Raw genomic sequence first — 14,504 nt, 5'->3', positions numbered from 1 at the left:
TATTGCGTCTCCTTCTCATTTTGGGATAATGTATGTGAAATATTTGAGATCATCTCTTTTAATGAATCCAACCATACTGGTTCGGACCCACTAGCCTGAGAATGTGTACTATCCTGAGTACACTGTAGGGATCCCACTGAGTGAGAAAAAACACTCTGCTATGCATGAAACACACTCCTTTGACACAGTTAACCCACACAGAGCCCCCTAGGGAGACAGAGTATGATGGAGCCAGCCACAAAGTGCCCCTACAGCTAATTATAAGGATAGCTGGGTCGCAAACTAAGCCCTCTTAATAAAGGCTCAGTATTCTAATACTGCTCCCCGCCCCCTTTGCTATGACCCCCTGGTACCGCTGAGGCAAACTGGAGTCCTTGTGGAGAGGCTGCGCTTCCCTGACAGTCTGTCTGTGTAGAGCTGTAGAGGGAAAATGGCGCTGGTGAGCTGCTGGGTCCACTCATAGTGAAGCCCCGCCGCCGTAATGGCGCGCGGTCTTCCCTTTTTTTAATACTGGCTGAGGTTTGCATGGTGCTTAACAGTGGGTTAGAACCCCTGTAAGCTAGTTTGCAAGTGTGGGTAATGGAAGTAGTGGCTCAGTGCGCCCCTCACAGCGGAACACACGCACACAGCATGTCATCCTGAGCTCTGGAGTGTAGACTGCCTGCCAGTGCTGCGCTCCACACCCTTATGCCGCCATTTCAGCCGGTGGCCCACTAACCGGGACACCGGCCACCTACTCACCACTCTTCTTACTTCTGGCTCTGTCAGGGGTGGCGGCGTGCTGCGGGCCCATACGCTCGCCGTGGTGGGGCTTGCGAATAGGACCCTCAGGAGCTCAGTGTCCTGTCAGCGGAGAAAAAGGCCCATTAACCATGGAGGAGGTTGGGCCGTTCCCCCCTAAGTCCCACGAAGCAGACAGGCTGGTACCAAACAGCACTGTCTGAAAATAGCAAACAGAAAAATAAATGTAGAAAACTCTTCAGAAGCTTCCCTAAGCGTGACCGACTCCTCCGGGCACATTTTCTAAACTGAGTCTGATAGGAGGGGCATAGAAGGAGGAGCCAGTGCACACTATTGATTTCTTAAAGTGCCCAAGGCTCCTAGTGGACCTGTCTATACCCCATGGTACTAATGTGGACCCCAGTATCCTCTAGGACGTAAGAGAAACTGGGGTGTAAGGTAATCTTTTCCGGTGAGGCAACACCCATTTTAGCAAGACCATACACCCTCGTCAGGAGCGCGTGCGCAGAATTGTGTTCTTTATATCTATGGGGGGAAGGGGGGGAGGGTTTTGCATTTTTAAATCTCGCACTGGGATCCAAATTATCTACACAAATTATCTGGGCACGGACAACAGCTAGATGGGCTGAACTGTCATTTAGACACACAACTGGTAGCCCCCAGGCTCATTTTGATGATGAGCTGCTTCATTGTATCGTGACGGTAGAGATCCTCACGCAAGTTCCTAACCGACGTTCACCTCTCACACAGGGGGTAATTCAGAGTTGATTGCAGCAGCAAATTTGTTAGCAGTTGGGCAAAACCATGGGGGTCATTCCGAGTTGTTCGCTCGTTATTTTTTTCTCGCAACGGAGCGATTAGTCGCTAATGCGCATGTGCAATGTCCGCAGTGCGACTGCGCCAAGTAAATTTGCTATGCAGTTAGGTATTTTACTCACGGCATTACGAGGTTTTTTCTTCGTTCTGGTGATCGGAGTGTGATTGACAGGAAGTGGGTGTTTCTGGGCAGAAACTGGCCGTTTTATGGGTGTGTGAGAAAAAACGCTACTGTTTCTGGGAAAAACGCGGGAGTGGCTGGAGAAACAGAGGAGTGTCTGGGCGAACGCTGGGTGTGTTTGTGACGTCAAACCAGGAACGACAAGCACTGAACTGATCGCAGATGCCGAGTAAGTCTGGAGCTACTCAGAAACTGCTAAGAAGTGTCTATTCGCAATTCTGCTAATCTTTCGTTCGCAATTTTCATAAGCTAATATTCACTCCCAGTAGGCGACGGCTTAGCGTGTGCAAAGCTGCTAAAAGCAGCTTGCGAGCGAACAACTCGGAATGAGGGCCCATGTGCACTGCAGGTGTGGCAGATATAACATGTGCAGAGAGAGTTAGATTTGGGTGGGTTATTTTATTTCTGTGCAAGGTAAATACTGGCTGCTTTATTTTTACACTGCAAATTAGATTGCAGATTGAACACACCACACCCAAATCTAACTCTCTCTGCACATGTTATATCTGCCTCCCCTGCAATGCACATGGTTTTGCCCAATTGCTATCAAAAATTCTGCTGCGATCAACTTGGAATTACCCCCATGGTTTTGCCCAATTGCTAACAGAATTCCTGCTGCGATCAACTTGGAATTACCCCCCATGTGCACTGCAGAGGGGGCAGAAATAACATTTGCAGAGAGAGTTAGGTTTGGGTGGGTTATATTCTTTCTGTGCAGGGTAAATACTGGCTGCTTTATTTTTACACTGCAATTCATACATGCCTACCTGACCCTCTCCATGAGGGAGAAAATGCTCTGTTCCTGGACTTTCCTGGTAATGTATGATTGCCATCACCTGTGGTGAAACACCTTTATTATCAATTAACTAGCTCACCACAGGTGATGGCAATCACACATTACCAGGAAAGTCCAGGAACAGAGCATTTTCTCCCTCATGGAGAGGGTCAGGTAGGCAAGTATGCTGCAATTTCACTCTGCACATGTTATATCTGCTCCCCCTGCAGTACACATGGTTTTACCCAACTGCTAACAAATTTGCTGCTATGATCATCTCTGAATTAGGCCCATTGGGGCTAATTCCGAGTTGATTGCTAGCTGCTTTAGTTCGCTGCGCAGCGATCAGGCAAAAATTTGGTACTTCTGCGTATGCGGCACAATGCGCACGCGCGTCGCACTATTACAACAAACGATGTAGTTTCACACAAGGTCTAGCAAAGCATTTCAGTCGCACTGCTGGCCGCAGAGTGATTGACAGGAAGTAGGCATTTCTGGGTGTCAACTGACTGTTTTCAGGGAGTGGGCGGAAAAACGCAGGCGTGCCAGATAAAAACGCAGGCGTGGCTGGGGAAACGTAGACGTGGCTGGCCGAACGCAGGGCATGTTCGTGACGTCAAAACAAGCAAGCGCTGAGTTGGTCTGGAGCTACTCTGAAACTGCACAAAAGGGGTAATTCCAAGTTGATCGCAGCAGGAATTTTGTTAGCAGTTGGGCAAAACCATGTGCACTGCAGGGGTGGCAGATATAACATGTGCAGAAAGAGTTAGATTTGGGTGGGTTATTTTATTACTGTGCAGGGTAAATACTGGCTGCTTTATTTTTACACTGCAAATTAGATTGCAGATTGAACACACCACACCCAAATCTAACTCTCTCTGCACATGTTATATCTGCCTCCCCTGCAGTGCATATGGGCCCTCATTCCGAGTTGTTCGCTCGTTGCCGAGTTTCGCTATATTGCGATTAGTCGCTTACTGTGCATGCGCAAGGTTCGCAGAGCGCATGCGCTTAGTTATTTTACTCAAAAGTTAGGTATTTTACTCACGGCATAACAAGGATTTTTCATCGTTCTGGTGATCGGAGTGTGATTGATAGGAAATGGGTGTTTCTGGGCGGAAACTTGCCGTTTTATGGGAGTGTGCGAAAAAACGCTGGCGTTTCTGGGAAAAACGCGGGAGTGTCTGAAGAAACGCAATGTAAGAGTAAGTCTGGAGCTACTCAGAAACTGCTAAGAATTTTCTATTCGCAAATCTGCTAATCTTTCGTTCGCAATTCTGCTATGCTAAGATACACTCCCAGAGGGCGGCGGCCTAGCGTGTGCAATGCTGCTAAAAGCAGCTAGCGAGCGAACAACTTGGAATGAGGGCCATGGTTTTGCCCAACTGCTAACAAAATTCCTGCTGCGATCAACTTGGAATTACCCCCAAAATTATTTTGTAGCCGCTCTGCGATCCTTTTGTTCGCACTTGGTGGATGTAGTCTTTTTAGATTTTGCCAAAGCATTCGACACTGTACCACACATGAGACTTATCTACAAGCTACAAGAATCAGGGCTAGGAAGCACAATATGCACTTGGGTCAAAAACTGGTTAGATAATAGGGAGCAGCGCGTTGTGGTTAATGGATCTTTTTCAACTTGGACTGAAGTGCTAAGTGGTGTGCCGCAAGGCTCAGTATTAGGACCGCTATTGTTCAATATTTTCATTAACGAACTAATAGAAGGTCTAGAGAGCATGGTGTAAATTTTTGCAGATGATACCAAATTGTGTAAAGTTATAAATGCGGAGGGGGATGCTGAGTCGCTTCAGAATGACTTAGTTAAATTAGAAGCTTGGGCAGCGAAATGGAGAATGCGCTTCAATACAGACAAGTGTAAGGTAATGCACTGTGGTAACAAGAACAAAAATAATACCTACCTACTAAATGGGGTACAATTAGGGGATTCTGTACTGGAAAAGGACTTAGGTGTCCTCATAGATAGCAAACTAAGCAGTAGTACCCAAAGTAGGACTGCAGCAAAGAAGGCTAATAAGATATTAGCATGCATTAAACGGGGAATTGATGCTAGGGACGAGAGTATTATACTCCCGTTATATAAATCACTTGTGAGGCCACACCTTGAATACTGTGTACAATTCTGGGCACCTTACTACAAAAAGGATATCCTGGAGCTAGAAAAGGTTCAAAGGCGGGCGACCAAACTAATTAAGGGTATGGAGACACTGGAATACAAGGAAAGGCTTGCAAGACTAGGCATGTTTACACTGGAAAAGAGGAGATTAAGAGGGGACATGATCAACATTTACAAATATATAAGGGGACAATATACAGAACTTGCGCAGGACCTGTTTTTGGTTAGATCAACACAGAGAACTCGTGGACACTCGCTCAGGTTAGAGGAGAGGAGATTCCGCACAATACGGCGTAAAGGCTTTTTTACGGTAAGGACGATACGTGTTTGGAATTCCCTGCCTGAGGGAATTGTAATGGCAGACTCAGTCAACACCTTAAAGAATGGGTTAGATAAATTCCTAATGGATAAGGATATCCAGGGTTACGGGGCATAGTCACGCGCTATGGTTATTATAAAAAAGAGGGGTAAAACGTAACTGGAGTCATCAACTTTAGTCAAAATTTTCTACAAAATAATCGTGCATAGGAGACCACAAATAGGTTGAACTCGATGGACAATTGTCTTTTTTCAACCTTAGATACTATGTTACTTCTGCTAAGCTAACATACATTCCCAGTGGGAGGCAGCATAGCGTTTGCACGGCTGCTAAAAACTGCTAGCGAACGAACAACTCGGAATGAGGGCCATAGTTCCGTAGTTTCTACATCGGTTATTCGCAATGGTGCCATTTGTCCAGTCACGATACACCTTCACCACAGCAGCACTCGACCAGTTCACAAACTGTACTGTTTAAGAAATACTGCCACCCTTGGCCTGAAAGCCAATAATCATTCCTCTTTGCAACTCGGATAAATCACCCCATTTACCCATGACAGCAACGAGGGCAGACGGCCTATCGCACACCTTATATACCCACCAAGCCAGCTCATGACACATGATGTACTTCATGGGCTACAACAGCGCAGTGATCATAATAATGTGACTCGACCATGTATATATATATATATATATATATATATATATATATATATATATCAGAAAATGGGGCACTTAACAATACATTAAAAGTACTTCTTTTTTATTCACACAGCAATCATATCTGTTGACATTTCCATCCAAGACCAATAAGTCCAAAATGAGTATATTGCACCGAAACGTCAGATATGATTGCTATGCTAATAATAAAGAAGAAGTACTTTTAATGTATTGGTGGGGCCTCCGTATTCTACCCTATATTATTCCCAAAAATAGGCAAACTAGGCAAATGCCTAGGGCATTTGGAATGCTAGGGGCACAATCAGCTTATGCTAATTAAAATGATATGTGGCATTTCTGTTCTGTGTGTGACTGCGGCTGTATCTGCATACGAATTGCAACGTTACAGTGTATTCCTGGAAATCACTGTAACGTACCATTTCGTATGCAGATACAGCTACAGTCACACACAGAATATAGGCATGCCACATATCATTTTAATCAGCAGAAGCTGCTTGTGCATCCTAGAAACATAGCAATGCAACTAAGATGTATTTTCTGCAAAAATGGCGCCCGATATTAGCAGAGCTGCCAGCTGACTCATATCAGGCATCTCCTGCTGCATGGCATATTGAGGCAAGATGTATAAGGACACATCTGTATCCATGCAGAGGCAGAGGTTTCAGTGTTAGCGGCCATGTGAGTCCTGTGTGTGGGTGGGTTCATTGTGCAATAGTGCTAGGCATAATGGGAAAGGGGCATTATGGGGGATATTCAATTAGTGACGAGTTTTCCGACAGTCAGAAAATCGGCACTAATTCGACCGTTGGGTATTCAGTAGTGGGCGTTTTCGACGGGTTTTTGCTCCGTTTTTGTCATGCTGTTTCAATTTACTTTTTGCCGAATCTGCATGGGCGAAAATAGACCAAAAACCTGTCAAAAACGCACACGAATTTGACAAAACACGTGGATCGGTGGCAAATATTTTGAATAGGTCAAATGGGAATTCGACCTACCAACGGGCGGAAAGTGCCATTTTTTAGACTAGTCGAAAATACGGCACTAATTAAATACCCACTTTTGTGTGTCATGTATAAATACATTAAAAATGTATGGCATATGTGTAAGGGGAACTATGTGTGTATGTGTTTAAGGGAACTAATAATGTGTGGCATATGTGTGAGACATTATGTGTATAAGGGCATTAATAAAGGTTGGCATAATGTATAAGGACATTAATAATATGTGTCATATGTACAAGGGGCATTACTGTGTGGTATTTTGTGTATAAAGACATTACTAATGTGTGGCATTATGTGTATGGTGCTCTACTGTGTGGTGTAACATATAGAAAGGACACTACTGTGTGATCTAATGTGAATAAAGAGCAATATGGTGTGGTGTAATGTGAACTGAGCAATTCAGTGTGATGTAATGTGAATAAGGGGCACTACTGTGAGGAGAAACATATATTAGGTAAACTGGTACTACTGTGTGATGTAACATGAATAAGGCACACTATCGCATGATAAAATATGAATAAAGTTGCACTAGTGTGTGGCGTAATTTGAATTGGGGTTACTATTGTGTGGCCATGCCCCTTCCTAGCAAGAGCACACCCCTTTTTGGGCTGTGTGCCAAATGTGTGCACTGTTCCTATTTAAAATATAGGGGTTTAGAGCACCAAAATGAGGTCTGCTATGGGTGAGCGGTGATGATGCTGGGAAAGGGGTGCAGGGTCAGAGGCGGAAATAGCGGCGGTGCTTTGGGGCACTAGCCAAAATCTTGCCTAAGGCATCATATTTGTTAGGGCCGGCTCTGTTTATATATAAATATATATATATATATATATATATACACACACAGAAAACTACAACATGCTTTCATGCACTACATTGATCCACCTATAGGTTTCTTTGTGTTGTATATATCACAACTAGTGATGAGCGGGTTCGGTTCCTCGGAATCCGAACCCCCCCGAACCTCACCCATTTTACACGGTTCCGAGGCGGACTCGAATCTTCCCGCCTTGCTCGGTTAACCCGAGCGCGCCCGAACGTCATCATCCCGCTGTTGGATTCTCACGAGATTCGTATTCTATATAAGGAGCCGTGCGTCGCCGCCATTTTCACTCGTGCATTGGAGATGATAGGGAGGGGACGTATGCAGCGTTCTCTCAGTTGTGTTCAGTGTGCTGCAAATATCTGTGCTCAGTGTGCTGCAAACATCTGTGCTCAGTGTGCTTGCAAATATCTGTGCTCAGTGTGCTGAAAAAATGTACGTTCTCTGCCTGAAAAACGCTCCATATCTGTGCTCAGTGTGCTGCAAATATCTGTGCTCAGTGTGCTTTATTGTGGGGACTGGGGACCACCAGTATTATATAGTAGGAGGACAGTGCAGAGTTTTGCTGACCAGTGGCCACCAGTATTTTACGTTCTCTGCCTGAAAAATGCTCCATATCTGTGCTGCATTGTAGTATATAGGAGGATAGTGCAGAATTTTGCTGACCAGTGACCACCAGTATTATATCAGTACGGTACAGTAGTCCACTGCTCTACCTACCTCTGTGTCATCAAGTATACTATTTATCCATACCTGTGGTGCATTTAAGTTTTGCGCAGTATATATAGTAGGAGGACAGTGCATAATTTTGCTGACCACCAGTATATAATATATAGCAGTACGGTACAGTAGGCCACTGCTCTACCTACCTCTGTGTCGTCAAGTATACTATCCATCTATACCTGTGGTGCATTTCAGTTGTTGTGCGCAGTAGTAGGAGGACAGTGCATAATTTTGCTGACCACCAGTATATAATATATAGCAGTACGGTACAGTAGTTCACTGCTCTACCTACCTCTGTGTCGTCAAGTGTACTATCCATCCATACCTGTGGTGCATTTAAGTTTTGCGCAGTATATATAGTAGGAGGACAGTGCATAATTTTGCTGACCACCAGTATATAATATATATAGCAGTACGGTACAGTAGGCCACTGCTCTACCTACCTCTGTGTCGTCAAGTATACTATCCATCCATACCTGTGGTGCATTTTAGTTGTTGTGCGCAGTAGTATGAGGACAGTGCATAATTTTGCTGACCACCAGTATATAATATATAGCAGTACAGTACAGTAGTCCACTGCTCTACCTACCTCTGTGTCGTCAAGTATACTATCCACCCATACCTGTGGTGCATTTAAGTTTTGCGCAGTATATATAGTAGGAGGACAGTGCACAATTTTGCTGACCACCAGTATATAATATATAGCAGTACGGTACAGTAGTCCACTGCTCTACCTACCTCTGTGTCGTCAAGTATACTATCCATCCATACCTGTGGTGCATTTAAGTTTTGCGCAGTATATATAGTAGGAGGACAGTACATAATTTTGCTAACCACCAGTATATAATATATAGCAGTACGGTACAGTAGGCCACTGCTCTACCTACCTCTGTGTCGTCAAGTATACTATCCATCTATACCTGTGGTGCATTTCAGTTGTTGAGCGCAGTAGTAGGAGGACAGTGCATAATTTTGCTGACCACCAGTATATAATATATAGCAGTACGGTACAGTAGTTCACTGCTCTACCTACCTCTGTGTCGTCAAGTGTACTATCCATCCATACCTGTGGTGCATTTAAGTTTTGCGCAGTATATATAGTAGGAGGACAGTGCATAATTTTGCTGACCACCAGTATATAATATATATAGCAGTACGGTACAGTAGGCCACTGCTCTACCTACCTCTGTGTCGTCAAGTATACTATCCATCCATACCTGTGGTGCATTTTAGTTGTTGTGCGCAGTAGTATGAGGACAGTGCATAATTTTGCTGACCACCAGTATATAATATATAGCAGTACAGTACAGTAGTCCACTGCTCTACCTACCTCTGTGTCGTCAAGTATACTATCCACCCATACCTGTGGTGCATTTAAGTTTTGCGCAGTATATATAGTAGGAGGACAGTGCACAATTTTGCTGACCACCAGTATATAATATATAGCAGTACGGTACAGTAGTCCACTGCTCTACCTACCTCTGTGTCGTCAAGTATACTATCCATCCATACCTGTGGTGCATTTAAGTTTTGCGCAGTATATATAGTAGGAGGACAGTACATAATTTTGCTAACCACCAGTATATAATATATAGCAGTACGGTACAGTAGTCCACTGCTCTACCTACCTCTGTGTCGTCAAGTATACTATCCATCCATACCTGTGGTGCATTTTAGTTGTTGTGCGCAGTAGTAGGACAGTGCATAATTTTGCTGACCACCAGTATATAATATATAGCAGTACGGTACAGCAGGCCACTGCTCTACCTACCTCTGTGTCGTCAAGTATACTATCCATCCATACCTGTGGTGCATTTTAGTTGTTGTGCGCAGTAGTAGGAGGACAGTGTATAATTTTGCTGACCACCAGTATATAATATATAGCAGTACGGTACAGTAGGCCACTGATCTACCTACCTCTGTGTCGTCAAGTATACTATCCATCCATACCTGTGGTGCATTTTAGTTGTTGTGCGCAGTAGTAGGAGGACAGTGCATAATTTTGCTGACCACCAGTATATAATATATAGCAGTACGGTACAGTAGTCCACTGCTCTACCTCTGTGTCATCAAGTATACTACAAAAGTTCAGTAAAATGACCCAAAAATCAAAATTAAAAGCGTCTGAGGAGAAGCGTAAACTTGCCAATATGCCATTTACGACATGGAGTGGCAAGGAACGGCTGAGGCCCTGGCCTATGTTCATGGCTTATGGTTCAGATTCACATGAGGATGGAAGCACTCATCCTCTCGCTAGAAAACTGCAGTGCCACTCCTAGATGGGCCAGGTGTTTGTGTCGGCCACTTGGGTCGCTTAGCTTAGCCATCCAGCGACCTTGGTGCACCTCTCTTTTTCTTTGCATCATGTGCTGTTTGGGGACTATTTTTTAAATCTGCCATCCTGTCTGACACTGCAGTGCCACTCCTAGATGGGCCAGGTGTTTGTGTCGGCCACTTGGGTCGCTTAGCTTAGTCACACAGCGACCTTGGTGCACCTCTTTTTTTCTTTGCATCATGTGCTGTTTGGGGACTATTTTTTGAAGTGCCATCCTGTCTGACACTGCAGTGCCACTCCTAGATGGGCCAGGTGTCTGTGTCGGCCACTTGGGTCGCTTAGCTTAGCCATCCAGCGACCTTGGTGCACCTCTTTTTTTCTTTGCCTCATGTGCTGTTTGGGGACTATTTTTTAAATCTGCCATCCTGTCTGACACTGTAGTGCCACTCCTAGATGGGCCAGGTGTTTGTGTCGGCCACTTGGGTCGCTTAGCTTAGTCACACAGCGACCTTGGTGCACCTCTTTTTTTCTTTGCATCATGTGCTGTTTGGGGACTATTTTTTGAAGTGCCATCCTGTCTGACACTGCAGTGCCACTCCTAGATGGGCCAGGTGATTGTGTCGGCCACTTGGGTCGCTTAGCTTAGCCATCCAGCGACCTTGGTGCACCTCTTTTTTTCTTTGCATCATGTGCTGTTTGGGGACTATTTTTTAAATCTGCCATCCTGTCTGACACTGCAGTGCCACTCCTAGATGGGCCAGGTGTTTGTGTCGGCCACTTTGGTCGCTTAGCTTAGTCACACAGCGACCTTGGTGCACCTCTTTTTTTCTTTGCATCATGTGCTGTTTGGGGACTATTTTTGAAGTGCCATCCTGTCTGACACTGCAGTGCCACTCCTAGATGGGCCAGGTGTCTGTGTCGGCCACTTGGGTCGCTTAGCTTAGCCATCCAGCGACCTTGGTGCACCTCTTTTTTTCTTTGCCTCATGTGCTGTTTGGGGACTATTTTTTAAATCTGCCATCCTGTCTGACACTGCAGTGCCACTCCTAGATGGGCCAGGTGTTTGTGTCGGCCACTTGGGTCGCTTAGCTTAGTCACACAGCCACCTTGGTGCACCTCTTTTTTTCTTTGCATCATGTGCTGTTTGGGGACTATTTTTTGAAGTGCCATCCTGTCTGACACTGCAGTGCCCCTCCTAGATGGGCCAGGTGTTTGTGCCGGCCACTTGGGTCGCTTAGCTTAGTCATCCAGCGACCTTGGTGCAAATTTTAGGACTAAAAATAATATTGTGAGGTGTTCAGAATAGACTGGAAATGAGTGGAAATTATGGTTATTGAGGTTAATAATACTATGGGATCAAAATGACCCCCAAATTCTATGATTTAAGCTGTTTTTGAGGGTTTTTTGTTAAAAAAACACCCAAATCCAAAACACACCCGAATCCGACAAAAAATTTTCAGGGAGGTTTTGCCAAAACACGTCCGAATCCAAAACACGGCCGCGGAACCGAATCCAAAACCAAAACACAAAACCCGAAAAATGTCCGGTGCACATCTCTAATTAGGGAGAGATAAAATTGTGAGAGGTACAGTACTAACCAATCAGCTACTGTCATTTTTCAAACACAGCCTGCAGCATGTAAGGTAGGAGCTGCAAAATGGTACCTTATCTCTCACAATTATATCTCTCTTTGAGCTTTGATAAATACCCCCTTTGTGAGTGCTCTGCATATTGTGTGCATGGATGCATCTGGATAAGAGCAGAGTGGTTCCGTAAAGTGTTTTCAAATGTTTGCTACAAATTGTATTTCAGATTAGCTTTGATGTGCAAGTGTAATACAGTACAACATCACTTTGCTCTGTGTAATTGCTTTGGTTATCCTTAATTATCCTTCCGAGAACATACAGTACAGCGGTCACTAAACAGTTCAAAAATGGGAGGAAAATAGATAATCATTATTGCCTAACTATGACAAGAGAACTTGCATAGATTTGGCAAGAAATCAGTGAGTGGTGCAGACATTAGCAGGAGTGACACAGGCCCAGCCCTCCAAGATGCTTGCAGTTAGTAGACCCAGCCTGCAATGCAGTGATGTTTTACTGATGAGTACCACGGGGATGAATATCCATTTGTTTGGGGTTTTTTTTAGTTAAAAGAAATCCCCGGGTTCCTTAAATATCTGTTACCTTGCATAACTTATGTATAATATACATGAGAGAGAAATCTAGGAATATGACATAGCAATTTCCCAGACAGCCACAGAGGAAGACTCCCACTGTATAGTGAATGGAACACTGCTATGAATTGCTGCAGCAAGGATGCTTTGAAGGTGACATCCTTCTGCAGTGTGTAGTAAAACATAGTTGTATTCTGTATATCTAGTAATTGTCATGGTATTATCAGTGCTAAGGGCTGCAGTCATGCTACAGGCATACTGTGTTGTTGCTTTATTATAAACAAATTTAAATGTACAATGAACAAAATTCATGAACAAAATTCAGTCAATACTGTATAAATGACCATAACAATATGATCACTAGTATATGTAGGCGTTTGCTCAAATCAGCACAAGTAACACTACAAACAATGAGGCATAAAAGAATAGAACATAAAGTACTTGGCAGAGACAAAATGAATTTACACAAAGTGTATTACTTAACCTGATACATAAAACAACATGTATATTGTTACTAAGGCTCATGTAGTTATTTCCTATTATCCTTCAGAAATAACTTTAAGCAGTTCACGTGTTAATCCCCCCCCCCCCCTCCCCCCACTGGATAAATTGTGTGACACATTCCAGGAAAATTGTCCACAGAAAAGTATTTGAACTGTGCCTGAATTGGTGCTGCCGACTGTCATTGTCATTTTTGTTTATAAGTACTGGAAGCTTGGCTTTCAAAATGCCCTTCCCTGATTAATCCACCTCCAAACACAGCTTTGAGTTCTTTCAGCTGTCAAGGTGAATTGCAGAACAAGGTGAAAGTGAAGTCGGAGCCCTACAAAGTTAATACTCTCTGCCTCTCCCCTCACACATTACCCAAACCCTGAGGTGTAACTGTATTCCTAATTAGCCATTAACAAAAAAAAAAGTAAAGAAAAGAAACCACAATGGAAATTTCCCAGCTATTTCAATTTCCACTTGTTTTGTTCAAACTTTTTTTTTCTATTTGCAAATTAAATTATTATCATAATTCCCTACGGTGTCTCCTAAAACCAACCCACTGTGTTACAGCAGGTGTTATCATGTTTTACAGCTGATTGTGTGAACAGTACAAAAAAGGAACAATTTGTTCTAGTACTGCGAGCAATGCAGAGCATTGCCCAGCTGTGATAAAGAGCAGTAAATGACAATAATACAGTACATACAATAGTACAAAGGTATGGTGAGCACAGAACTCACCTCTGATCTGCTTTTGAGGCTGCTCCTCTTTGGCCTGAGAAGGACATCTTTGAAGTCAAGCTTGAGGTCTGCGTCCACTCTAGGCATCCTTATAAATTATTAAGGTCCCTCAGTCCTGTAATGCAGAAAGGAGCAGATATCCTTCCTGTTTTGTTACAGAGTGTATGAACCAGATATAACCTGCAACAACCAAAGCCTGTATGTTCTTCAGCAAGAGTATTTATAGTGCTGAGAAGGCCAACAGTGAACGTACAAGCCCCATATCTTTATTAGGCAAGCGCTGTTTTTAGAAAGTGCTTTTGTAGAGCACAGCGACAGTACTGTAATCTTCCCTCTGGCTCCTGTTCTGCCGGCTAGTAGTGTGTGTGTAATACAGACTGTACTGCTGCGTAACCACCACACCAAGCCACTGCATAGGGACAGTCAGTGAGCTGTGGTGTAGGCTGTTAATAGCTCTAGATATACAGTCTGCAATCATTTCTTTGCCAAAGCACAACATCACAGAGTAAATAAGTAAATGTATACCAGTCAAGCACTGTACTGTGGAAAGTACTTACAGTTACACTTATTAGGGTGTGTGCATCCTTTCAGCTGTGCAGTGCTTAACATTATCACTTAGTGCATGTGTATCAGTGA

The 14,504-nt window shown here is 44.0% G+C and overlaps 1 protein-coding gene across 3 annotated transcripts in view; it reads right to left on the bottom strand.

The window, feature by feature from the left end:
* GMPR (guanosine monophosphate reductase) overlaps window positions 1-14,222 on the bottom strand; it is a 266,998-nt gene extending 252,776 nt beyond the window's left edge. For 2 of the 3 annotated variants that reach the window (XM_063923208.1, XM_063923209.1), the window contains exon 1: window positions 13,869-14,222. In XM_063923208.1, the coding sequence (XP_063779278.1) occupies window positions 13,869-13,955 (87 nt within the window). In that variant the 5' untranslated portion in view covers window positions 13,956-14,222. The remainder of the gene's footprint in view (window positions 1-13,868) is intronic. The other variant, XM_063923206.1, reaches the window with a different exon arrangement.
* Window positions 14,223-14,504: the final 282 nt, after the last annotated feature.

Source organism: Pseudophryne corroboree, chromosome 5 (assembly GCF_028390025.1).
Source record: "Pseudophryne corroboree isolate aPseCor3 chromosome 5, aPseCor3.hap2, whole genome shotgun sequence".
Lineage (NCBI taxonomy): Eukaryota > Metazoa > Chordata > Amphibia > Anura > Myobatrachidae > Pseudophryne > Pseudophryne corroboree.
Note: the sequence above shows the minus strand (reverse complement) of the source record. Positions and strands in the feature narration are given on the sequence as shown.